At 35.1% G+C, this 26,096-nt stretch overlaps 1 protein-coding gene across 3 annotated transcripts in view; it reads right to left on the reverse strand.

Annotated features, from left to right (window-relative positions):
- LOC117611637 (uncharacterized) overlaps positions 1-26,096 on the reverse strand; it is a 124,272-nt gene that overhangs the window by 64,195 nt on the left and 33,981 nt on the right. For 2 of the 3 annotated variants that reach the window (XR_013062925.1, XM_076690686.1), the window contains exon 2: positions 1,351-1,574. Coding sequence is in view for 2 of the 3 variants with exons in the window: in XM_076690686.1 (XP_076546801.1) it covers positions 1,351-1,574 (224 nt within the window). In the remaining variant the exon portion in view is untranslated. Of the gene's footprint in view, positions 1-1,350; positions 1,575-7,602; positions 7,829-26,096 lie in introns of those variants that run through there. The other variant, XM_076690687.1, reaches the window with a different exon arrangement.

Consider the following 26,096-nt stretch of genomic DNA (forward strand, 5'->3'; position numbering starts at 1 on the left):
CTTATCACCATACTTCATTACGTATATTTCAAATCACGTTAAAATTAAATATTAATTTCTATATAATAAATTCGTCAACTTTAAGTAGTAGAATTATTTTCAAAATTTTCATTATATTTATCGGAACGAACAAAGATTGAAATGATTTCGGATTGAGTCACTATATTGATGAACAAAAGCAAAGCTGCAGCCAAGATACGGAAGCATACTTCCACACCATCAAGAAACGAATCTTGATTAATGGTGTAAGTTTCTAACGTCTAGGCGACGACGGTTCGGAATTTATAATGAAGGAATACATTAAAATGGTCCATCGCAACTGAAACTCGAACCCTTAGTTCGCGACACCATTGTTCATCGACCGCTAATCATGGAAAAATAACGTCGTTCCTCCCTGCAATTAGTGCCTCATCTTTTGATCGATGATGGCAATTACGCTTCGAAAGTGCCGATAGAAGACAAAGGAACAAATTCATCCAGCGACTTCGAGTTAGGAGCCGTTTTCATTATTAGTAGCAGTGATTAGGCCAAGAGTCCTTTCATATCAACGAATCCTTTCAATCTCGCTGTTTTCTCTCTTGGAAAGAATTAAGAGAGGAACAATAACACCGATTGTCGCAACCTAACCATGCGGATTTTTTGCATTTTGACTGAGATTTCAGATTGAAACCATCCATGGACAGCCTTACCCCTAACAGAGGGGAGAAGAATCATTTTGACCCCACCAATGTTGTCACCCTCTTTTCCCATTAAAGCAGTAGGAAAGATTCATTCACTTTTAAGAACTAAATGGTGATGGAAATGTAAGATATGAAATTGAAGATTTTTGAAAAATTACAAAAATATAATATTTCATTTTTGTACTGGATAATTGTAAAGATCATAGAACAAAGAATTTTAAATTCTCAATTTTAATAATGTTTGGGCTAGACTAGGAATCGAAATTTTAGTCCTGGTATTTTAATAATTCCAAATCTTGATTTCAACAAATTTTAAATTTAATTTCTGTTCTAAAGACTCTATCATTATTAAATAAAATTGATATATACTTGCAAATAATACAAATTTTTTATCTCATTTTCAAATAATCCTATAAATCTAAAAAATAGAATTTTATTTCAACGCAAAATTATTCAGCTGATTTAATTCCCATGTTACAACAGTAAACGATAACTTGTTCATAATTATGCTAGTTCGAAACTACGTGTACATTTGGAGGATGCAAATTTTCGCTTAACCAGGGATTTGACGTTTATCCTTGAATTCTCAATTTCGATGTATGTAGATCATGGTTACATTTCGTAAACGACGGATCCACGAAAACTATTTCACAATTAAACAGGCACTTACCTTGTAACTGCTGACCGCATGAGCACCATCGTAGATGTATAAATGATCATTGCAGTCCAACTGTAGTTGATCAAAACGTAGCATAAATCGTTGAAGAATGCTATGGGTTTGAAATGTGATGGTACAATCGAGGTCTTTCTCGTGTTGCGATATGAGAACAGCCCCATCTATCTTTCTATAGAGATCACGCATGAAATTCTTCTTGCACACGTCGCTTATTTGATCTGCGAACAGAAAAATGTAAATAATATGAGAAAATTTATAATGACGTGTTTGTTTGAACAATTTATTACTGAATAATTTTCTAGAGGATTTTATATTACAATTCAGCAAATAATAACTTTTAATCACAGTAAACTTTATTTTAGTGAATAATATTTCTGTATTTATACTAATTATAGTAATAGCATTTTGAATCCAGAAAAGAGAGAGACAAATATTCCAATTCTTAATAATAATTAGAAAAACATAATATCGCACGCACCAAATTAATTTGCACACTTAATAATAATTTTATTGGTATTTGCAATGAATAAATCAAATGATTCGTTTTAAATGTAGAGAAAGAAAGTTAATCGAATTCCATCCGATTTCAATTGTCACGAAGGTATTCCGTAAATACACAACGGTGTGTAAAAAAAAAAACAAAATTACCGTCGTATCGCCGTTGGTAAGTGCTTGCATTGATAAGAAACGATTTGATCGACTTTTAAATCCAGTCAAGTGCACCAGACATCGGGGCCCAATGTCTGTCCCGACTGTTGGCAAGCTAGGTCGAATTATCCGATCGATTGACGACCGATTGATTCGCGCATCGCCAGGATAATGGCTCGAATTCGATTTCGATGCACCTGCGATTAGCTTCGGTCTGCTGCATCCGATGAGATAAGAGGGGCGAAAAAGAATTCTCACTCGTGTGTATCTTTACATTCATGATACAATAATAGAAAACAAGAAATAAAACAAATCAGTGTAGTAATTTATATAAATAAAACGAAATTATTAGAAAGTAACAAATAATTTTTCATTATTTTTAAATAACTTGCTTTTGTTCCAAAATCTTATTCAAAGATTTTCAAATAAAAAGTTGTTCGGTATTCTGAAATATTTCTATTTTATTTTAAATTTTAATTTCAAGATTATTGTACACTAGTATTCGAAATTGTGGACGCTTTTAAGTTCCTTTATTTAACTTCATCGGATCAAATTAAACATAATTAATTTACTAAACAATAATCCAAGATTTCATCGGTATGACCTTTGATCCAAGTGCACTAAAAACGAGGATCAGAAGCATCCCAAAAACAAAAATTTCCGTTCTCAATTCTATTACACGATTTAACCCCTCACTTCCGGCCTTCTGACTCCAAATATCCCTTCAACCTATCGCATCTCGGTTGTTTTCTCTCCGCCTTCCACCGGAGGCAAGTTCAAACGCCACAAACGAACAGAAACGTGTAGTACAAGGGAGAGAAAATTAATTCGCGAATTCGATAAAACTTGTGCGACAATTTCACGGATGGAAGTCGTCGGTGTGTGCTCCGTTCGTTTGGTAGGGTTCGTTTCGACCGAATAAAAAAGATACGGAAACAGCATCGAGGGGATGAGGAGAAGAGGAGGAGGGGGTGGTGGGATGTCGAAGAAACTCGATTGAAAAGTTTTTCGCTCGTGTTGCCCGGGGCCATCGGGAGCACAATCGTGAGATAGTTTTCCGCGTGGCGTGCAGCTGCGAGATCTGCTCGAATGTGGACCGACAACGCTTCTCGGGATATTCAGGCAAGATTTTTCGATAAAACTATGCAGGTCATGGAAAGAAGTATGCCTGACTTTCGCGATCATCTCCCCCAAGGCGCTTGTAAATTGAAAGAAATCCAGGCGAAATGTTATTAAGTTGTTGCATATCGCATGAAAGATGGAGAGTCTGACGTGATTTCACGACATAAAAGTATTTCAAAGTGACACTTATGGCATATCATAAAGTTTCACGAAAATAACCCCATCAAGAATAAATTGTGGTTAATTATAGAAAACTATGACTGACTTCAAAAGGTATGAAGTCTAACTAAATTTCATGACAAAAAACTTTCACAACATGTCACTCATTCTACATCAATTTGAAGCATAAAGTTTAGAGAAAATGACTACATACACGTACCTTCCATTAAGGTTTGCAATACAAAATGGTTGCGTGTCAAATACAACAGGATTACATTGTTGCATGTAAAGTCTGATACAATTTGATGACAGAAAAATTCCATTAAATGGCACGTATCGTACATTAATTTATAGCTTAAAGTTTGATAAACACGACCGCATAAAGTTTTTGTTAGATTTAGAGAATTGCTAGTTGTAAATTGCAACATATAATAGACACGATAGGAAGAGTTCTACGTACCATTAATGTATGAAAACAAAATACCATGTAATTTTCATGAAAGAAAAAAATGAATCTAACTGCCCTCTATACAAATTCTTTTGCAACTAATCACTCGTAAACAGGAAATTAGCGTTTGAACGTTATCAGAGGCTATTACAGTATGCTGGTTCAATCGTTTTCATGAATGGTAATTTAGACCTGCCCCTTCTTTTCGGTAGAGAAATCCATCCCATCACATCTCTCCATTCGTCCAAATTTGCTTTAGCTACGAATCCAATCGCATTTAAAAATACCTCATACCCGATTTATGCTACACGGTTTATCCATTTCTAAATTAAGCTCTATTCTAATTTATATTCAAAGTTCTGATGAATAGTTCAATTTAACGCGTCAGATGTTTTACACTTTACATGAAAACTATTCTTATTATATCTATCTAACTGTCTATCTAAAAGCATTCAAAGTCCAGATGTATTTATAATAATTAATAATTATAATTAGCTGAAAATATCAAGTTTCCATAATGTTAAAAATTGTTTTCTTTTGGAAAAATTAATTCAGTTAGACGATAGATTGTAATAATTATCTTGATAAAAGCGCCTTATTTTCAAATAAAAAGAAAAGTATTAAGCTCTCGCAACAACAAATATTATTCTTTCCTCTCCAATGATTATTACCTCGATCAGTTTCCTTCGAAGGACCTTTATCCCCGTCGAAGCGATCAAATTCGAACGAATTCGACGCCATTAATCACAGTTATTAGTCCCGCAGCTTGCCTGTGTTCAATTCTCACGCTCGATGGACACACATACTTGCTCATAATTCAGCCGTACAATGGGGAGGGTAGACGCATAATCGTCGCGGAAACGCCGATATTAATGACGCGAGTTCTTCGCGTAAATTCGCCCAGAGTTTCTGCTCGTAAATTCCAGGAAAAAAGTGGAATTTCAAGGAAACGAATGCTCGTCGAGAGCAATCAAATTTCTCGGAAAGCGAATAAAAATGACGATAGTTCCATGGAGAGAAAGAAAGTTAGACAAAGAAATGAAATGGTACTATGGAAAAGGGAAGCTGAAGACGATGCAAAAGTACAAAGAATACTTCGGGTACCACGAAAAGTCGCGTGCAAAACAAACCAGGTGAAAGTGGGGTGAGAAAGAAAGGCCACCCTTTGGCCATGGTTGTGCGCGTTCGCCCTTCGACCCTCCAGCAAGCAGCGTCACCCTTCTACCCCCGTTGGCTGCCCTCGTGGCACCCTCGAGCACGATCCTCCCTCGCCACCTAACCCCTCCTGCTCTGCTCTCACCCTCTTGGGACGATGTAAGCCCGCTTCGTCGATCAATATTACTCTCTCTTCGAGCGTGGCACGGCTCGTCTGAGCGGCAACCGAGCGCTATCATATTAAGTTGCCGAGCACTTTGGCTGCGAACGGTGCTGTGTTCCTACAGAGCCGAGAGCCGAGAGCCAAGAAACTTTTTCTTTCCAACAGAACCGTCGACCGATTTTATCTGTTCCATGGCTGAGCAACGACCAAGCGAAAGCAGAGGGCCAGAGAGAAACAATGTTATCGCTGCATAACGGGGATGATGCTCTTAAAAGTTCCAACCACCACGATCGACGCTACTAGATATCGCTCCGACAGAATAATTCTCCAAAATCTGATCCCAGCTTGTTCGTCAGATTATTTCCAGGGTGCATACTGGCGTATTTGCATAGAAAAATTCAGTAAAATTTGATTTTACGAAAATGTATTTTTATCGAACGCTTCAAATCAGTGTTCGAGTTATCTCTGATATTTGTAGAAATGAAAAAAAAATTTATTTAGACAAATTATATCATATTACAATTCAATACATTTTTTGTAGCTGAATTTTCAGGGATTTTTAGTTTTTTTCTTTCTAAATTAACTCTCCATCCGAACCCAATGCTCTTCTGAGTCAATAGAAATTTCATTACACATTAATTTTTATAATTTTTGAAACATTTATAATATCTGATTGCGACGATTCCAGTTACAGCCAAAATAGATTCTTCTTATATCTCATTACTTAACCCTCCGTCACCAATATTGTTTCTTACTAACACGACCGACATTACGAGTTTTTTTATAGCCGAGCGTAATTTTTTATTGTTTCAGGCTGTAAGGAAATCTACAAAAACTCTGAGATACTTATTAAAGTATCTAATTTAATATACAAGTGTTAGTTGGGCGAAATATTTAACGATATTTGTAATAAAAATAAAAATTGGGCGGCAAGTATTGAAAGATGAAATATTTTCCTGGCTCTAAATGACCTATAATGCCGGCGAAGGATAAAGTTTAGTTTAAAATTTGTAACACAGGATTAAAGAAAAAAATTTCGCGATCTTCAAATTTTTTAAATATAATGGTCCAAAATTTATAAAAAAATATTGTTCCTTTGAAACAGGTAAAAGTGCTTTTACTTCACTTTGCGCGTTTCACGTACTTTCATGTTAGAGATAGATAAAATGTTTTTCTTTAATCCTGACCGAACGATCGTTCACTTCAGAAGAAACAATTTCAACCGAAGGAAGTTCATTTTATTCTCTCTTCGAACTGAAAATAAATTAAAACCACTTGAACCGAGGTACCACGTGTTATTTTTAGCGTCCATAAAACACGAAGACCCGTGAGAACAGTCAATAACTTGAAAGCTTGCAAAAGTTAGTAAAAATGTTTCGAGATATTATTGTAACGGTACAAACGAGAATCATTCGATAAAAACACACGCCTTTCACTTAATTCGACTTAATCAACCCTGATAATTACATTCGACATGTGTTTACTTTCCACTTAATAAAATTTGCAAAAGATCGTAAGCTTTGTATCTGTAATAAAAATTGAAAGGTAATATATTTTAAATGCTTATGTATTCAAAGGCAAAAAGATAATAAAAATGTGAAAATATCTTCTGCCTTCATTTTTCATTTGAACTTAAAATACATATTAGTTTTAATCTTTGTACACTTCTTTGTTGATAATTTTACTGATAATATAAATTTCTTCCTTTAAGGCACCAGGTGCGGCATCTGCTGTTTTGCATTGAGCTTGAATGAAACAACTGATGCGTCATCGACTTAGCATAAGAGTGACATGTTGTTATTACAGTTTATTTACTTGTATCAGGCAGAAATAAACATCATGGCAATCTCGTGTAACAATATGATACATCGTAATACGAATAAACACAAGGGTGGTATGTTGTTTGAGACATTCAAGCAGACAGCACAATGTGGGAAAGGTCAAAGACCCGCTTTAGGGAAGGATACTCGTACCACGATCATTTACCAGTTTCTCTTCACATAAAATTTAGAAAATATACAATAATAAATGCTGAATTAAATTATATAAAATTATTTTAGTTACTTAGAAAAAAAAGTGACTATATCTTCTCAAGATATATCAAATATTATTCCAAAAACTTCATTTCTGCCAGAATTAACCCTCTGTGATAAGAAGCTCTTGGCCTAAAATTTTTATATTTTACTAAAAAACAATGGAACATGGTAATACACAATTAAAATTGCTCATACCGTGATATATTAACAAAAATATCCCTACTTTTTATTACTATCAATAAAAGCCAGCACACCAGCACAATCTTTATTATTAATTATTATACAATGTCCTAAATTAGGCCTGCCCAAATAGAGGACATCAAATCCTTCAGCTAAGGGTACATAGTAAAGATTTCACGAACCTCTCCCAGACCCTCAGAGAATCCTTATCATTCCATTGTTAATTAGAGGACTGACATTAGAAGGTATATAAAGCGAGCCATGTGTTTAGAGACTTAATTCCCTCTACTTGAAATCGTATGCCCCATAGTGACCTGAAATGACTGATTACTCACAGTTGTCGTTCTTCGCCTGGGCATGACCGGGCCCCTGACACAATGTCAGTGCCAGCAGCAGCAGGAAGGCGCACGAGCCTTCCGTGAAGCACATTTCCTGCGTATACCCTAAACGTCACGCGCACCACATGCTCGAACGGACCACGATCAACCCGCGAGAAATAATCCTTGAGGCGTGGAACGCCTTCTGGGATCACGGTAGACGACAAACCGCACCCCGCGACGGTCTACGTGCGACTGACCGACACAGGTGCGCGTCATTTTACGCGCGAACCGCCTTACTCTCAACGACCAACGCGCATGCGCACAACGAGATACTATAACAGGGTGTGGATGGACGGGGGTTTGAAAGGATCCGACGGCGTACTACGCCGACACCCACGGTCATTGCTGAGGCGAGTTAATGAGCGAAAAGATACAGGCTGCTTTTACGAGCGGTATCCCGTAATGCAAGGTGTGTCCGTAGGGTGGCAAGGGGAGGTTTGTTCCGTTAAATGGAATCGGTGTGCTGTTCTTCTTGATTGTCTTGGGTTTATGACCCAACAGAAGGTGGGGTGGGTCTTGATACACCGACGGTACTGTTCTTTTTATTGCAATGTTTTCCTATGCAAATATTGATGGTTTGTTGGCGGAGAATGAAGGGGATGTACATATTTAGTGGATAGGCTTTAGATTTAACCATTGTAGGGAATAGTGGATCAATTATGACCCGGTCATATGAAAGGTATACAAAAATGCTTAATAAAGAAAATTTAATTATAATGCACACATGGTATTCAACGATCCTTGACTAAGCAAATAATAATTAGAATGCAACTCAGAATTCAACTATATATGAAACATTTGAATTGTAAGTTGCGACATGAATGTTACTTTATACGATTCTCTTAGGAATTATAAAAGCACAGGAAAATCAATGGAGACGTCTCATTAAACCCACCGAACTCGAAATTAATTTTAACTTTTTTTAAAAATGAGGTCAGCGACGTTTTTTTTACAGAAATTTTTGCCAAGGTATTCTCAACGGGTTCGGGGAATTTAACATTGTGCCAGTTTTTACTATGCCTTTAACGATGTACCACACAAGTTTTTACCGCACGAACGAGAAGAAAAGAAAAATATAGCAGTGTGCTGTCAAAAACTGGTAGACAACAAAGTAAAATTGAGATGACGTTGGCGAAAACAGGTCAACCGTGCAAGCGTACAATATTTACGGTCTGACAATTTTTCTGAAACAGAAAAATTAGGAAATAAACGTAATTGAAACATAAGTTTCATACATTCACTTCGAGTGCCAAGATAGAATAAACGTAATTTTGCAATTACGAACGACACAGCTACACTATTTCTGAATTTACATAAACAATTTTATTTTCTGCTCACACCCGTTTGCTTTTCCTTTCACGTTCAAAGTAATTCAATGCAGTAATTTGCAGTATTTAAGTCAATTAAGTCTTTGACAGAGAATTTTCATTTAAAGTAAAATGTGAAGTAGTTATTCAAAAGCTGACCACAATACAGTTTATTTCATTAAAAACGCTACAAACGAGGAGAAATTCAGGTAATATTAAAATTAACATTGATGGAATTAAAATGGTGATGAAGTAACTTAATTACAATACGATACAGTAGAATAATATAGTTCTATGTAGAAAATAAAAGTAGCTTCAAATTCCACCTTTTGAAGATAAAATTAAAAATTTGTATTGCATTAAAAAAAATGATACTAATAAACATCTATAGTATAGGGTAGAGAAATAATAGTAATTATATAAAATAATAAGAAGTCCAATAAAAATTCTATTGATTTGAATTAAAGAATTACAGAACTCTTTTTTATTCAAATTTTTGCAAACAAACTTTTAATTCACAAACAATTCAATATTTCAAATTTCATGGTCTAACAAAACTGTATTAAACAATGACCAGTTCAAGTTTCAAGAGGACTGTAGGTACCATTGAATCAACAGAAGCTTCAAAAACATTGTCTCACGATTAAATACAACAGACAATTGTACGGCGCAAAATGAATTATGCTCATTATCCTAACGCTGCATTAAGTCGTTGAAACAGTTTCACGTTAGCCAGGCTAATTCTGGAAAATTAAGAGGTTCACTTAGTCAATTTACCAGACAATTGTTGCTGTAATCAACTATGCTTTTCATCGGAACACACCTAATTCTGCGACAGAAATCTGCTAACAGATGTGAATGTCAACTTCAGCTGACCTTGTGTAATGAACAGAGAGGTGAAAAAGAGTGTACGAACTTCTGGCTGTAAGAAACTTCCTCATTACTCTTCGTGTCCAGAAGATTTAACTCTTTGCACTGGGGAGCAAAAACAGTTATGATATGTTCTTGATGGAATAATTCCTCTATTTTATAACGTTTGTATTTTTTAACAACAAAAAACGAAAAAATATCAAAATCACTTACTATTGAATTTAAAGGTGCCAAGAGTGTAATTATCTTTGTTAAAAACTGTAATCTAATGAATTATAATAATCTCAATCTAAATATCCATCATATGTTAACAAATGTGTGAATTCTTATATCTAAATTTGAGCCATTCATAGTCCAAAATGATGAAGTTCACTTTTTGAATTTTTTAAAACTTTAGTGTCAAAGCACTTGATTGATGCGTAACTTTGCATATTTGATCAGTTTTCCTACTTTTTGTTATTTTAAAGTTAATCTTATTTGGCAAATAGGCGGCTCATTTAATACTATTACATATATTCAGGTCATTAAAATTCTATATTAACCATCGATTGAATGATAAAAAAATTATGTTGATTATGAAAAGTATACCAAGACATTGAACAGTATTCGCATACACGTTACATCGGCGAAGCTTGTTCAATTAAGAATAAAGATGCACCAAACGAACCAATAAAGTATAATACTCGACAAATAGTATTCATGTTGCACGATTATATGATTCTTCGTGAATAATTTCAACGAGAATCTCATTGATATCCTCGAAATCCCGTTCAATTGGAGTTCCCAGTTTTAAGTATCCCGGAAGTAGCGGTACATTGAACCGAGTTTGGCAAATGAGGAGCATCAAGTGGTCATGGAATATTTTTCTAGGTCGAAAGCCGATGAATCGAAACGACTACGTCAATGAAGAGATAGAATATATACATGTATATATACAGATGGAAAAATCTGAAAAGGGATACTTGAAAATGTACTCGAAAGCTGGCCTCTGCACAATAGTTGTACCCAGGCCACGTGTATTTGAAAAACAATATTTAAATTTCTCCCTTTGACGCAACGAATCGTGAAAACGGCTCGATTAACTGGTTCAATTTATTGTAGGCCAGTTGCAGATGAATTCAAATAAATTCATGAATACAATGGCATAAATTTCCCTGAAAATATCCAGGTTATTCGACGATCGTTATAAATAATATACTTCACCGACTCTCGAACCAATAAACCGCATCAAATATTGTGGAAGTAATTAATAAAAATCGTTATTATAGATACTGATGGGCGTGGCCAATATGCTTTTTGCAATATGTTCTTGTTTTACGTTATATTTGTCTTTTTAACGCTAATAAACAATTAGGAAACGAAAAAGGAAAAAAATTTACCTTCTGATTTATTGATAAAACGAAACAAAGCAACATGCAACGCTATGTTGCAAACGATACTCTACTCAAAGTAAAAAGAACTATTATAGAAAACAATAGTAGCAACATTATTGTGTAGTAAAACGTATCACGAAAATGGCAACGTTGTTTCAGGTTGGAGGAAAGCGAGATTAAATTCATGTTTTAATTATTCAAGCCCGTTAAAGGTTTTACGTATGGGTTCAGTAGTATGAGTCATTCTATGTCAGACCGTCTCTTACGTGGAAGTAGTAAAGTCTATATTAGTTTCGCAACGCAATGTTTGCGTCACGCAACGTTGCACATGTGTTACAACTTTATAGCTTTAATTTCAGAAACCACCACCGTGTTTTGAATACATTGTACCAAAGGATCTGCTGTAATTGCTTCCTCTTTTTTTTCGAGGACAATCAGTACGTTTTGCATACAGGAAACTTACTATTAATGCTTTGATGACTAGTGTAAAGCATTTGTGAATTTGTCCACACTGATTTTTTTCTTTTCTTCTCTTTTCTTCTCTCGGCGATGCCAATTTTCTTAAGTTGCATCGCTACACAAAAGATTCATCTCACTACCACATTTTGGACAGCTTCTGTTTAAAATAAGATGAATATCATGCAAGCTACGAAGACTACAATCTGGGAAGAACAATAGAAATGGCAACAAGGTTCGTTCACCAACCGCAAATAAAATATTGATGGTCCTGGTGATGAGCACGAGTTACAAGGATCAATATCCAGAACCGAGGGCGAGGCGCAAGTGCATTCTTCGTCTGTTCAGGAAAAGAAAAGTTCGTAAATTAACACATCGAATCCCGGTAAACAGGATGAGTTCGATTGGTTGAAAACTATGTACAATTCGCAACTAGTTTCCGCGTGGAAAACTTTCTTGTTGTGATCGCCTTCGGCCGTCGAGGGAAAAACGGGAAACGAAGTGAAATAAAACTGATAGCATTTCGTTAATCGGTTAATTGTGGTGAACGATTTTAATTTCAAAACCATTAACATCTTTATTACTGAATATATCATTATCTCAATTTTTATTGTAGCACCTTGATAACTGGACATTTTGCAGAATAAGACTTTCATCATTTTACACTTTCCTTTATTTCTAATAATGATTATTTATAGAATTATCCTTGGGAAGATTATTTAACGTATGTTGAGAAATGAATAATATTCAAATTGTAGTTAGCACTTGACAGGATATGTGAAAATAAATAGTGAAGGGTAAATAATATTAACTTGGCAAAAATTGTGTTAAATTTTTTTAAAAGTATTAATATGTTCTATAAATAACATCATCATTGTTTATAATCCATAAAGTAACTGTAATGACGAAAATCAAATAAAAAGAAGAACTTGAATTAAATTATTCTTCATTCTAGAAAACTGTGAAAAAGGCTCTATTATTTTTCATGTAAAATCTGCGAAAGGGTAAAATATGAGGAGCTTATTTAGCAATCAAATAACAGTTCATAAAGAAACGTCAGAGAGAAATAGGAGAATTTGAGTAAATACCATCATTTCAAAGTCAATAACAAGAAACGTGTATAATAATCTTATTTATCACAATGTAATTTCAGCCTGGAACTTATGAAAGGATGTTTGATTTAAATGGAAGAAAGAAAAATGATGAGATTATAAAATAAAGAAGAGAAAAGGGAATAATAATAAATCAGTGTAAAATAAAGCTTCGAAACGTATTCTTCATATTTGATCAGCACAGTTTTAAAAGCTTGAAAAAGTACAGTTTTTGTAAAATTATTTTAAAAGGACTGTCCGATCTACTGGCCAAAAGTCCGTGTTAAAATTACTGGACTGTCACCTAGAACCCTGATAAAAACTGCCCTTCCCTCTCACCCCCTTGTAACGGGATTTGAGCAAGCGAGTTGAACGGGAGAAGCTTGGAGCAATTCGAGGCTTGAATTTAACGACGAAGCAGTCGACCGTATAATTAACAAAGAATTTAGTTCAAAGAGGAAAATGTAGAACGACGAGGACCGTTGAAGAGTCGGGCATGAACTACTCATACATCTCCCCCTTACTCTCTTTTTATTCTTCATCACCCCCTACCCAGACACGTGTACTTTCGTTGAAAAAGAGAAAGAAAGAAAGAAAGAATGAAAAAAAGGTCTCTCCATTCTTCGTTCGCACCCTCTTTTAATTAATATCCATGTGTTCCCGCGAACACTCACGGCTAATGATACTAATCAATTTCGAGCGAGATGATACTTCCGGTTGTCAGAAATATTTGACCAACGTGTGATGTGTATCTGTTTCTTTAATAAAAATGCCCGCATAAACGCTTTATTAATATTCTTACTAAAAAATGGCTGGTGGTTCATTGAAACACTCGCGTGTGGTTGACTTTTTACCTGAGTAGAATAATTATATTTCATCAAGTGAACCATACACAAAATGAATAATTATTCAGATATGAATAAACATAGTAAACTGAATATGTAGGTTTTTAATTCAGGAGCAAAATATGGTAACACTACCTGTTTTAATTTTAAAATCACGTGAACGAATGTATGAATCGCTGTATCTACATACGGAGTGCACCATTTAAATAAATAATTTTATAAAAAATTTCGACTCCTATTTTGCAAATTAACGAATCTGTTAGTCCAGTAATTACAATTCAATTCAAGGGCTTGAAAAAACTACGTGAATGAAATTTCAACAAAATAAGTCGAATTATTAAACTAAGTATTCGAAAGAATTTTTCGCTTACCAAGCAACTATTTCAACGAACCCAGCTATCCAAATAAATTCCTTCGCATCTTAAGCTTCTTAAAGGTAAAGTGGCTATCTATAATTTCGTAAGGTGTTATTTTCTTTTTAACACAACGAACACGTATCGGGGTGGAAATTTCGTTTTAGAATTGTATTAGCCAACAGCACGTGGGATCGGCGACTGCTACTAAAAATGTCGTCGAAAATTAATCGCTCGCCAAGGCGAAACAATAATCGCCACGCTTGTTCTCGTTTCGAGATAGACGATAGTTGGAATTTTCTCACCACGTTCTCTGCAAACTACAATGTTCATGGATCGCAGTTATAGCCAATGGAAACATAAATAATTTTCCAATGGAATGAAAAAAGGAAATGTTCATTACTAGAGATGCACGCCTTTCATTTAAAATAAAAGTAATTACTCTAAACAAGATTACAAATAAATTTCGTTAAAAATAAAAGATATATGGAAAGTCATTATAAAGCAAAATGAATTCTTAAATAGCATTGTATTTAGACAAAACTATGTCAATTTTTGTCTTCAAGTATATCCAGCACTGACAAGGTAACTATTATATAATTAAGGATAGCGTTACTCGCAATTAGCAGATAATAAATCAATATTAATAAAAGCTAATTTGTGAAAGGGCTTTTTTCTTTCATTTCTTAATGAACCTTAAAGTTGTTAACAGCACAGAGATTCGATAAACTTTAACCTAATAATAGACTCTGCTTTATAATGTACAGTTTCATTGAATTTATTCATCCATATTCAATGTAATATTTCTACACTTGAATAAATAATATTCTGTAATAAAAATGTAAAATAATTTCTTTTCAGAGATTTTAATTTCTGGGTGATAAATTAAAATTTCACTAGTGTCTATTTTTGAATATTCTCCTCTATGAATTTTGAAAACTGCTAAATGAAATCTTATATCATTGATTTTTCGAATTTCAAATTTCATGTTCTTTTATTAGAAAAACATAAACAATTTTCTTGCAAATAGTAGGATTTAGGTACAAGACCATTTCACAAAAGATTCTATATTCCGGAAGTGTTTCATGTACGCTCTTTTAGATCAAAGGAATCATATAATTAAACGTTTAAACGATTGAAAAAAAGGAGTGGAGAAAAGTTGGTTCGTGTTCGTTTCACGTAACAGAGATTTCATGTTCAATTATTCTTATCACTAGCCGTGGAAGACGGGGGGGAAGCGGGGAAGAAGGGTGTCAGGAACAAATGGTGGTAGCGTTCTTGAAGCTCGTTTACAACTTCGAATCAGTTAATTTGTTATTTGAGCTCGGCTTCTTTCAGCATTTCCATTCATGTATACACTTCCTCTTCCTGTGGAACAGGTCTTGAATCTTGAATCCTTGCAGAAGCAAAATTAATAATTAAACTTTTAACGAAGGGAAAGTAGATCAATTTTATATTTTTCCTTTTTGGTTGAACAAAACTATGGAAGTTTAAATTTCAAAAGTACCTATCATTTTATCATATTTAATTTTTTATCATGCAGTTATTTGAGAACTTTTATGTTTTAAAATTGGCTATTTGATACAAAGCAACCTAATATAAAAATAGACAAAAATAAACAAAAAGAATATCGTCTCAGGGAGAGTCTCCCTTACTTATTGTGCAAAATCAATGATCAATGAAGAAAATTCGTATTAATACTTGTCAAAAGCACAGCAAGTAAAAAAACAATAAGAATGGGAAAACATTTCACTGTTCGTGTCGAGCAGATGGTCTGCAGTTTCTTTCTGAAACTTTCCAGCTCGCGCTTTTTTCCATGCTCGGGTTTCTTCAAGTGAAAATGAAACGGACCGAGCCATTACAAAAGGAATACTTTCCCCAGCACGAGTTAATTAATTTTTCTCTCGACTGGTTTCGTTCTGTTATCTTCAATTGGAACATTTGCTCGCCGTAAGATTAAACTGATAAAGAATCCTGCTTGATAAACAATTATTTAATATTATAAAACAGAAGAACAGGAAGAAGTAATTATTAGTTTCATTACGAAACTTTTATGTAAAAGAAAGCAAGAGTTAAAATGAGAAATTAATTATTGTAAGGATCGTATCTGTTCCTTTTAAAGGAACATTTATTTTATGATGTGGAAATGTATAATCATATATTTTTCTTACATAGTGTAGCTAGGTAAAAACCTTTCGAAATGACGTGATTTTTACGGACCAATAATTATATACCCGTGAACCGTGGATTAAAGACGGACATAAGTAGGTGAAACGAGGACTAAAGAACGTTCCGAGAGTCGGACGGTTTATTAACCCTCTTGAATTGACGGGAAATTCGTTCTCCGCTTGCCCGTTGCGGGCAAACAGCACGGAACTCGCGACGTTTAAGTGTTTACTAAGAATTCGAAGGGAGGAAAATCGTTTGAGCACGGAGGAATCAATTTTCCCTTGGCGGCCCGTTTGCCTTTATTCGTTCCACCGTAGCGAGCAACGCCATTTCCCTCTCTCTTTCTGCCATTTTCTCGCGTGTTCGACGTTTCCTCGAATGCACGTGCACGACGAATGGAAATGGCCGCTCGGATCGATGGCAACGGAGTTCAAAGGACCAAAGATACGACGACGAGGGCCTCACTACGCCAAACAAATTATCCAAACAAGGAATCTGAAAGCTTTCCTGAACACGAAATTCTGAATCTTTTATGATTCGCAAACTACTGGAAATTCTAGTTAATTGTGATTTACGCTGGATAATCCAATTTATCACAAGTATCAATTTTGTATTTCTATCATTGCCAATTAGTGAAACTTGGTCGTAATATACTCGGCTTCCAAGAGACCTAAATAAGAATTCAGAACTCCATAAAAATCAAAATTATGAATATAAATTTTATATTTTTATCATTGCCAATTAGTGAAATTTGTTCGCAATATACTCGGGTTCCAAAAAACCCAAATAAAATTTTAGAGCTTCTAAAAGAGATACAAAATTCTTATATCTCAAAACAGAAAACAAACAACTTTTCAACAGGAAGCAACCACTCTATCTTCCAAATTACAAACTACCTCTTATCTCAGTTTCAAGAGTGGGTATCTATCTGACCCGTCTAGATTAACAAAATTTAAACGACACGATGATTTATTAACACGAAAGAGTTGATTCAAAGTTAACGTGAACTGACAAAGAAATAAAAAAAAAGTCAGTTGAAGGGAAGAAGATAGTAGAACAGGGTGGGACATGGGTAGAGAAACTCCTCCGAAACTCCATCAGCTTCCTGTTCCGGTATCTTAGGGCGCAATCAAATTACCCGCTAGCTTTCCGAGACATTATCGAGCCTGAACGTCTAGAGCTCCTTCTGCCTTTCGTCGGAAAAGTGGCACGAGAGGGAAATTGCTGGTTACGCCGCTGAATCTGGTCCGAAGTCACCTTTTAGTTTCTATGAACAAGCAACTCTAATTGCTTTTGTCTTGTCCAGGTTAAGGAGTGTCCTCGAACCTGTCCGACAGGTGTACACTACGCACTCCGACCACCTGGGAAAACGGGATATACGTAGCTACACGAGCTTGTCACCCACAACTACACTCCCGAAGATGTCTCGACAGTAAATTATACTCTGTAGCGTTTGATACTCTAGAACTAGCAAAATTTGCTGTTTATTAGGATTTGAAGGTTTGAAAACTTGAAATTTGAAAATTTGGGATTTGAAAACTTGGAATTTGGAAATTTGACAATGAGATTTGAAAGCTCGGAATTTGACAACTTGGAATTTGCGAATTTAAGATATGAAAATTAACTTTTCCTGTCTCTAACATTAAGGTGACAATAAAATTCGCGATCTTTCCTTAGGAAACTGTGCACACCTACCTTACGAATAAACTTTTAATAATATAGAAATACCAACAAAGTAGAATAGACATTGGTTTACTATCACTTTGAATAATTCTCAAAGGAGTTAATGAAAAAACTCGAACTAGTTACTGAAGTCGTAGAGAAAAAGAGTAATTAAAAGAGCAATAAAAGTATTCGATAAAATATAACGCATCTCGTATTTCATCCATCCATTTATTAAACAAAGTTCAATTCCTGCAGGTATTCCTTTTCCTTTTCACTCGTGATCAAAGCAAGACCGGATTTACACGCTGCCATGCCGAATGCTTCAATAATACAAATCCTGTGCACAGAGATGGGTTATTGAAACTTTCGTGATGTAAAAGGTAGCTACGAGAGTGAAGATTGACGTGATGGGAAGGGAACATGGTTGAAAGGCGAAATACCTTGCCAACCATAAGTTTGAAAGCACACTTTATACCACCCTTTGAATAGAACAGAAAGATCAAATTTATCTGCAATTCTTTATTGATTTTTCTCTAAGTTTTGGTAATAAAGTTGATTGGAAGGTCATAAGGATGTAAATTGAAGCGAATGGACAAGATAGGCTTAGATGGTTGAGTAGAGGGTAGAATACCTTTGGGAAGTGCAGGAAAACCACAGCCACGGCCGACCACCTGCTCCAATTACGCTTGTTAAAGGTAGATCACCCCCAGCTGAACGTCGTTGCATCCTTCATTTTCATCTCTCTACGAAAATCTATATCGAATAAAAAATTATCGTTTTATATTCGCGTCAAGATTGTCCGAACTTTCGTGTATTTTATGTAAATTTTCGTTATCTTGCGTCAATCAATAAATTGTGTTCGTCTCGCCTACACGGAAAACTATTTTTATCGAATCCCGCTTCCTCTCCTGCAACCTGCCCGCCCAGCGCTGGGCGTTATCAGCGACTTTCGTAATTCGGAACGCGACAAAAATCCCTCGTCCATTCCGAAATAAATTATCTAATAAAAAACTATTTAAGTGACAAAAGTGTAAAAAATAACGAGGTAATAAAAAGATATTTTTTGCATAAGTGCTTCAGGATCCCTTTATGTATGGAACTACATCGAACTATCCAGACTTATCAGTGATAGGTAAAAATAATAAAAAATTAATTATCATGCGATATAAGTGCTAATGCCTTTTGAGAAATATAATGATCTATTCGTATCTAACGTAAATTTATGTTTTACAAAGCACCAAGTACCTGTGGAGTTAAGAGCAATAAAAAAAAGGGGGATTTTAACGGAAGGAAGGTGCAATAAAGAAGCAGGGAAAAGGGAAAACGTGACGGCGCGGCGGTTTCGTCTCCGAAATCGTTCGACGACGTCTTCGGCTCTTCGATAATAGCTTCCTGAAAGTGTGTAACCACTTTGGTACGGGTATCGAGTGGTCTCAGCTTTTCCTCTGATAAAAGTTCCGAAAAAGTTTTCGCGCAACTTCCATGCCGATCGACGTTCTTCGATCGCAAACTTCTTTCACGATCTTACAAAAGGAACTAGCTCGCGACTTTGACGATACTTGTTCCCGGCCTCTTCCATTTCCGCTTACTGTTAAGACCATATTATTCCTTGTAGAGGGATAGAGGTATCGCTATGTATCCTTCAATTCGAACAAACGTAAGGACTTATTGTGACCATCCAACGCATTGTCCGGGAATTTTTAGAAATGAAGAATATAGGATAACAAATCATCAATCGACTCTCGTCGACAAATAATGTTTCTTCGCCTGAGATTAAACCTTTTCTCTTTCAGATTTCCATTTGAAAAGGGTACAATTTGTGAGTTAGCTAACATTTACTCTTAAACAAATTCTGAAAAATTCCATTAAAAATGGCCGTCCAAACGAAGATACTCTCTTAAGAATTAAAAATTCAAATACTTTTAAAAATCAACCAGCTACTACTTCCAGAACGCGTGTTTTCAAGAAATCTCTGCCTTTCAATTCAAATCTCGCGGAAACGTGAATGGCGAACGGATATCGAAGGAATATTCGCATTCCCGCGCGGAATTGGCCGGAGGTTGCTCGCTCGGCTCGCGTGTAACGCGGAACAAGAATGAGACACTCGCGTAGGAACGTTAAGAGTGCTGGATGAATTTCATCCGGCGGGTTGCGTGTTTCTGTACCCACGGCACAAAGCAACCCCCGACGGCGTTAGTTCATCTAAGCGTCGTGTCGAGTTCTCGAGTGGATACTCGCAAGTTTACCCGGCAACTTGCGCCTCCACGCGGATCCTCCTCTCGCCGCTTCCACTCGAAGCGATTCGCCGCCGCCCGACCGGATGAAACGGCTTGTCTTAGCCCGGCGAAACCAATTACCCGAGCTACCACGACGACGGCCCTGTTCTTCCGAGGATGTCTCGACTCAGCCTCGAGCGAGATTTTACGCGCCTCGCCACGCTACCAGACATCCTGTAAAATTCAGCCTCCTCGGTGGGAAAATTATTTGAAAAAATTCTCCTTCGTTCGCTGTCAAGGTGCTTGGAAATACAGCGGGGTTATAACCATTATAGAGTCAAGGTTACTTCGCAAGCCAAAATGATTAACTCTATTTTTTGAGCTTTTTTTTTTTTAATTTTAATGTTACAGAGTTTTTCTATTTTTGTTTTGCTTTATGGAATTAATCTATTTAGCAAAACGGTGGTTCTATTAATATTGGTTTCTAAAAAATATTTTAAATAACAATTGAAAAATTTAAAATTGTTTTCTATGATTTTCTTTATTATTATTAAAATTAACCTCGCTACGAAATTATACAGTAGAAAAATTTGAATGTAAAAAAATTTGAAAAATCTCTGACGTTAGGTTGATCGATGTAATAAGGAAACGAGATGAAAAAGTATCAAACGTTCCCTTTCATCAGAAAACTTTCTTGATTATTCCAATTTTCGAAGCTCGAAATTTGCATGGTGGTTCGTTCAAACGACGACCAAAAGTTGGCGTGACACTTTGCCGGAAATTCAGCATATTTTTGCATAAAATCGTTCCCAGTGCACCGTCGTTGCTTTATTATGCGATAACTGACCGTTCAAAATGGGATTCACCGATCTGACGTGAAAAACGTCAAGTGCCTTTTATCATCAGCTCGCTTCGTCGTTCTTGTATTTTGACATCCTCCCGGGTTTTTTTCCACACTCGAATCGGTATTCTGCATCTGAAGTTTCATTGCAAATCCGTAATTAGTTCTCACTCGTTGATAAACACTTCTTCTACACCTTCCTCATCGATGATATGTGATTTTTAATGTGTCTTTGAGAAATAACTAGTGAAAACATCCATCAATTTGTAATAATTTGTTAATCTTACAATTGTAGTGATTGTTACACTGTATACTTTTCCTATCAAATGGATTGACTTCCTCAAAAATAAATTTCCATGAAAGAAGTTCCATTTACAAGGAATCATACAAACTCATGTTGTACTACTGAAAGTGTGAATAAATTTAGCAAAAAATAAAATCGGCGATAAATCCAAGTTCTCTCTAATTCCAAGAGGATTCGTTGCTGATAATCTGAGCGGTTAGCTTGCGACGTGTTATCTAAGGGTTTTGATAATAAAGTCATGAACGGTGGTGCACTTTAACAGCGTTTATCCCGTAGTCAGATCGTTAGTTACGATCGTTCGAGAGCCATGTTCGCAATCGACGTGATTCCTGACTGTGGAACGTGCCGATACTGTCCTCTCTGCTCGCAGCCTGTTCTCTTCGACGTTACAGATTGCGATCGGCTACAATGTCCCTCGAATCGCTTTAATCTCTCGGTTCTATCTTCCCAGCTATTTATTCATGTAGATCCCCCCTGACACGATCTAACGAAAGGTCTTTTCTACTAAAAAATTATTCAAAGTTGAATATTTTTAATATCACTGTAAAGTACATAGTACTGTGAAAAAATCGCGCTTGAAGTTACTAAATTGTCACTAAATCCTTTTTCTCTTGCAAGGTATTAAATTTTTTCAAATATTATTGATATAAGTAGCATTTTATAAATTCACAGGAGCTTTGAAACATATTTAAAAGCATAGTAATTAAGAAATGGTGATTGAAAATATTAAAATTTCAAATAATAATTGAGAAACAGTAATTAAGAGTATTCAAATTTAAAATAGTAATTTTAATTTGTACACATAACGTTTATTGCAATGAATTTTTCCACCACTAGAAACTATTTTCTTAACAATATAATAAAACAAAAAGTAAAGAAATTGATGAAGTATAAAAAGTAAAGCATCAATTGAATAGCAGTAAAACTTTAACAGATTCAGGAAGTAGAGTTAGTCACTTTGGCCTGTGAACGGCTCATACTTTACTGATAAGCAATGAATTTTAAACACGTCCGTAGGTGTTAATATCATTAAAAGCGTGATATAATAAATGTTGAACAACAGGATTGCATAAAGACAGGCTGAAAATTGTAATCGTTTAACAGAGAAAGGAGGCGATCAGAAATTTTCCTGCGCGCCCGTCGAGCTTATTTCGCTCAATGAAAAGAAAGAAAAGAAAGGAAACGATTCCCTGGATCCTTTTTCCTGGGAAAAAGCGGAACACAGCGTTTCGAAATACCTCGTAACACTGCGTATGGCAAGTATCCATGGAAAGAGCCACTCTCTTTTTCTCTCTGGAAGGCGAATTTCTCCGTGATAAAATCCACCGAAATGCGAAGCTGCTCACTGGCTGAGTTAGTCCGTCTGGAAAATGCGATCTGCCGTGGAAAATCTTTTCGGAAAATTTCAGTATCAACGTGGCCGTGCGCATTTCTGCGCGATCCTGCAACATTAGCCTGTTCCCAGCTTTTTTTCATCCTCCTTTCTCTCTCCTCGTGAAAACTTATTTGCGAGAACGTTGGACGGAATTTAAAGGTTTTCAAGCGTTACGAACCGCTTTGGAATAATCCTGTCAGAAGAGTTCATGGCTGATTTTAAGACCATTTAAGTTCTCAGATTGTTTTATTTTAAACGAAAAAAGGTATTCGTCTAATGCATAGAGCTGAAAAGATATTGCATTGGTCCTCTAATTTTAAAAACTACAAGCTTATACAATAAACATTTATTTGCTTATAACATTAATGTGACTTAAGTTCTTTTTCCTTTATTTATGTAACTACGTGGTGCTGGTTACGAACGACTCTCCCAGTTTTGTAACGTATTAATGATTAATCATTCAAAGCAAAAAGATAAAATTTCCTCGTTAATAATTTCGAGAAATTCACCAACCAGCTGGTTTAATCATTGCGAAATTCGCAATGCGAAACTGTAACTGCCTGACAAGCAAATTTAATGTGCAATTTTACATATTCCAGGTATCCACTATTTATCACACGTACGGTTCCTGCATTATGTAGGTATCTAACAATTGTGGGTGAAATATATACGTTTCGATGCCTCGAGTAATTGCATCGATTCTTTTTATAACATTATGCATGAATTGCTGATTAAAAAAAAATACTCCATTTTGAGTTTGATAAAATTTAATTGATTATCTATAAAAACTGAAGCTCACGAAAATTTGAATTGAAAAATAGAAAAATTCTACAAAGCACCTCTTTCAAAGTAAAATTACGTATTTTTGAAAATTATGCAAAAAAGATCAAAATAGAATTAAGATTGGAAATTCTAGGTTCACGTCGAATCCTACATTAGACTTTGCAATTTAAAAAAAAAAATATTGATTTTTATTACATTTAATTTATAGTTAATTCTTACAGAGAAAAAGAAACAAAAACGTTTCAACAAGTTTTTAATTGAATAAGGAAAAATTTCCTTTAAAATTGTCTTTCAATACATGAATAAAGACACATGTTATCGATCAGAAGATGTCCTACTTCTCTTTCAATTTTCATAAACGACTGAAAGTACTGGTGGCGAAAGGATAGGCACATCCAGGTTATTACTCTGTTTCATAGTCATTGCAAATGCATAGAATTTTTCTTTACGACGCACACGAGACCCGAGTCGGAACAATAAATTCACTTTATTACTCACTTCTCTAGCAGTGTTTGTTAATTTTTCGGAGCAAACAATTGACGTTGTGCAATAAAAATTTGATGGAACCGAGGAAAACGAATAAATCTCGATATATGAGTTTCCCCAAATGAAAATACCAAAGTGGACTAATTGGATATACTTTTGCATTTTCACATACCCAATACATGAATAAATTTTATGAATAAGAAATTCAAATTAATTCAATAACCATAATATTATTACAGTAGATTCTCGTTATACTGCCGACTGGTAGATGTGTCTTCCACATGGATCTTCAATAATACTAGTACCATTTTTTCCACCATCATAACCTACCCCTCCTCATCCAAATGAGAACTTGGAAGTTTGAAAAATGTTTCTTTCCTACCACCCCAGCTGAGGCAATATAATGAGCAATAACCCTTTGAAGATACGGCTTTAATAGAAAAAATATTTAATGAAAATTAATTCAATGATTAAAAATTTTGAAAGTCCAAAAACTCAAAAAGAAAATATCACTAGTCCTTTGAATTCTTCTATAGTATTTTACTATCTACCTGTGATTTTAATATTTAAATGAGAATATGAAATAATTTTGAAAAAAATCGTTTTTATATTAAAGATTTTTAATCTCTCCATTTTCTGAATATGTACTACTTTAAATACTATGTATCTCGTGAGACTTTGTTTCTCCTCAGCTTTAGAAATTGCTGAGATAGCTTAACTGCTTGAAATTCCTTCGGTATGAAATTGAATTCCTTACGCTTTCGCGATCCCTCTTCCTCCCACTATTATACAATCATTATCGTTATTATTATTCGTGGCTTGCGAGCGGAAGAGATGTTCGCCTTTGAGTGTAACAACAAATGTTTACACTAGAAATTCGGCAATTTATGCGTACAAATATTTAACTCTTAACACATCGATGGCTGCACCTTTCGTGAAATATTTTTCTCTTGCAGTTAGAAGTTCCTTTTTCTACTTAATAATAAATTATTAACATTTAAAAAAAATAATAATGATTATCATCATTTCAACAATCTATGCAAATCAAGTAGCCATTTTAGCTTTCGAACGTCAGTCAGAATTTAATGAAGATATTTGTAATGGTAGGACAGACCAAATTCTGCAGATTACATATCCATCAATCAATATTTGATATGTCTTGCGTGTAATGAAATTCTACCTGAAAATGTACATCGATGATGGTAATTACGATCGGGCTGAGTACCCTTTGAATAGTCAACAATAGAACAATTCAGAAGGTAATTGATGGAATATTTATTCAATGTCGAGCGTATCATTAAACTGTGTTCATTAATTATGCTTGAGTTTTGTTATTTGCATATTTAACTGTTAGAATATTGTAAATCAAATAACTGATCTCGAAATGTATAAAGTCTAACATAATTTCATCACAGAAAAGTATAATACAAAAGTTGAATACAATCATTTTTATTAAACTTTAAGCTTTAAATTGATATATGTATTATAAGTACTATTTCGTACTACTTTTATATCATGAAATGGTGTCAGACTTTTCACGTTTCGGAATTGGTCATTTGGTATGCAACAGCCTAATAGATGTTAGAATGCAAGTCGTGCTTATCGCAGTCGGGGTTAAACGAACTTCGTTTCAATTAGTTTCAACGGAGACGTCGTCGTTTCAGAGGCTCTCGGTCGTCGTTACTCTTAATTCCAGGGTGGCAAGCTTCCAAGGATAGGTCAAGGCTAAACGTTGGGGAGGCGAAAAGGATGCTCGGCGTCGAAAGCATCCGAACTATGCGAACCACGAGACTTACGACGACATTCAAAGGAGTCGAAAATATTTGGTAAGAACGGGCTAACACGGTGTTCGTCACGTAAAATCGCGGTGAAGAAAGTTCCGAGGGAAGCTTCCAAAGCTTTGGCACGCAGCAAAGTTGGGTTAACTTTCGATCAAACTATTTTGTTCCAGAATTGTTCAATAGCTACTGTTCTTTGACATTGATAGAACTACATTTTCTGTCTATATAAACTTTTCATTAAAACAAAATAATACCAACAGATAGTGTGTTTCTACCGAATTTACCCTATAATAACTGATATGTTTAATAAAAAACTAATGTTTTAATTAGTTTTCGTTTAGTTTTGGTTTCTTTTCATTTATCCATCCTCCTTTAATTAATATTATATGAATTTACTGGAAAAACGAAGTACCATAATTTATGTCACTGTGTGACTTCAACGAAACCCTATCTTCTTTTTTCTCTCTCTTTTTTTTTTAACGAAACTGCAAGCGTAGCTAGGAAAACGAGGTGTTCTCTGTAGCCGTGTAATTT

The sequence above is a fragment of the Osmia lignaria genome, chromosome 10, assembly GCF_051020975.1.
Source record: "Osmia lignaria lignaria isolate PbOS001 chromosome 10, iyOsmLign1, whole genome shotgun sequence".
Classification (NCBI taxonomy): domain Eukaryota; kingdom Metazoa; phylum Arthropoda; class Insecta; order Hymenoptera; family Megachilidae; genus Osmia; species Osmia lignaria.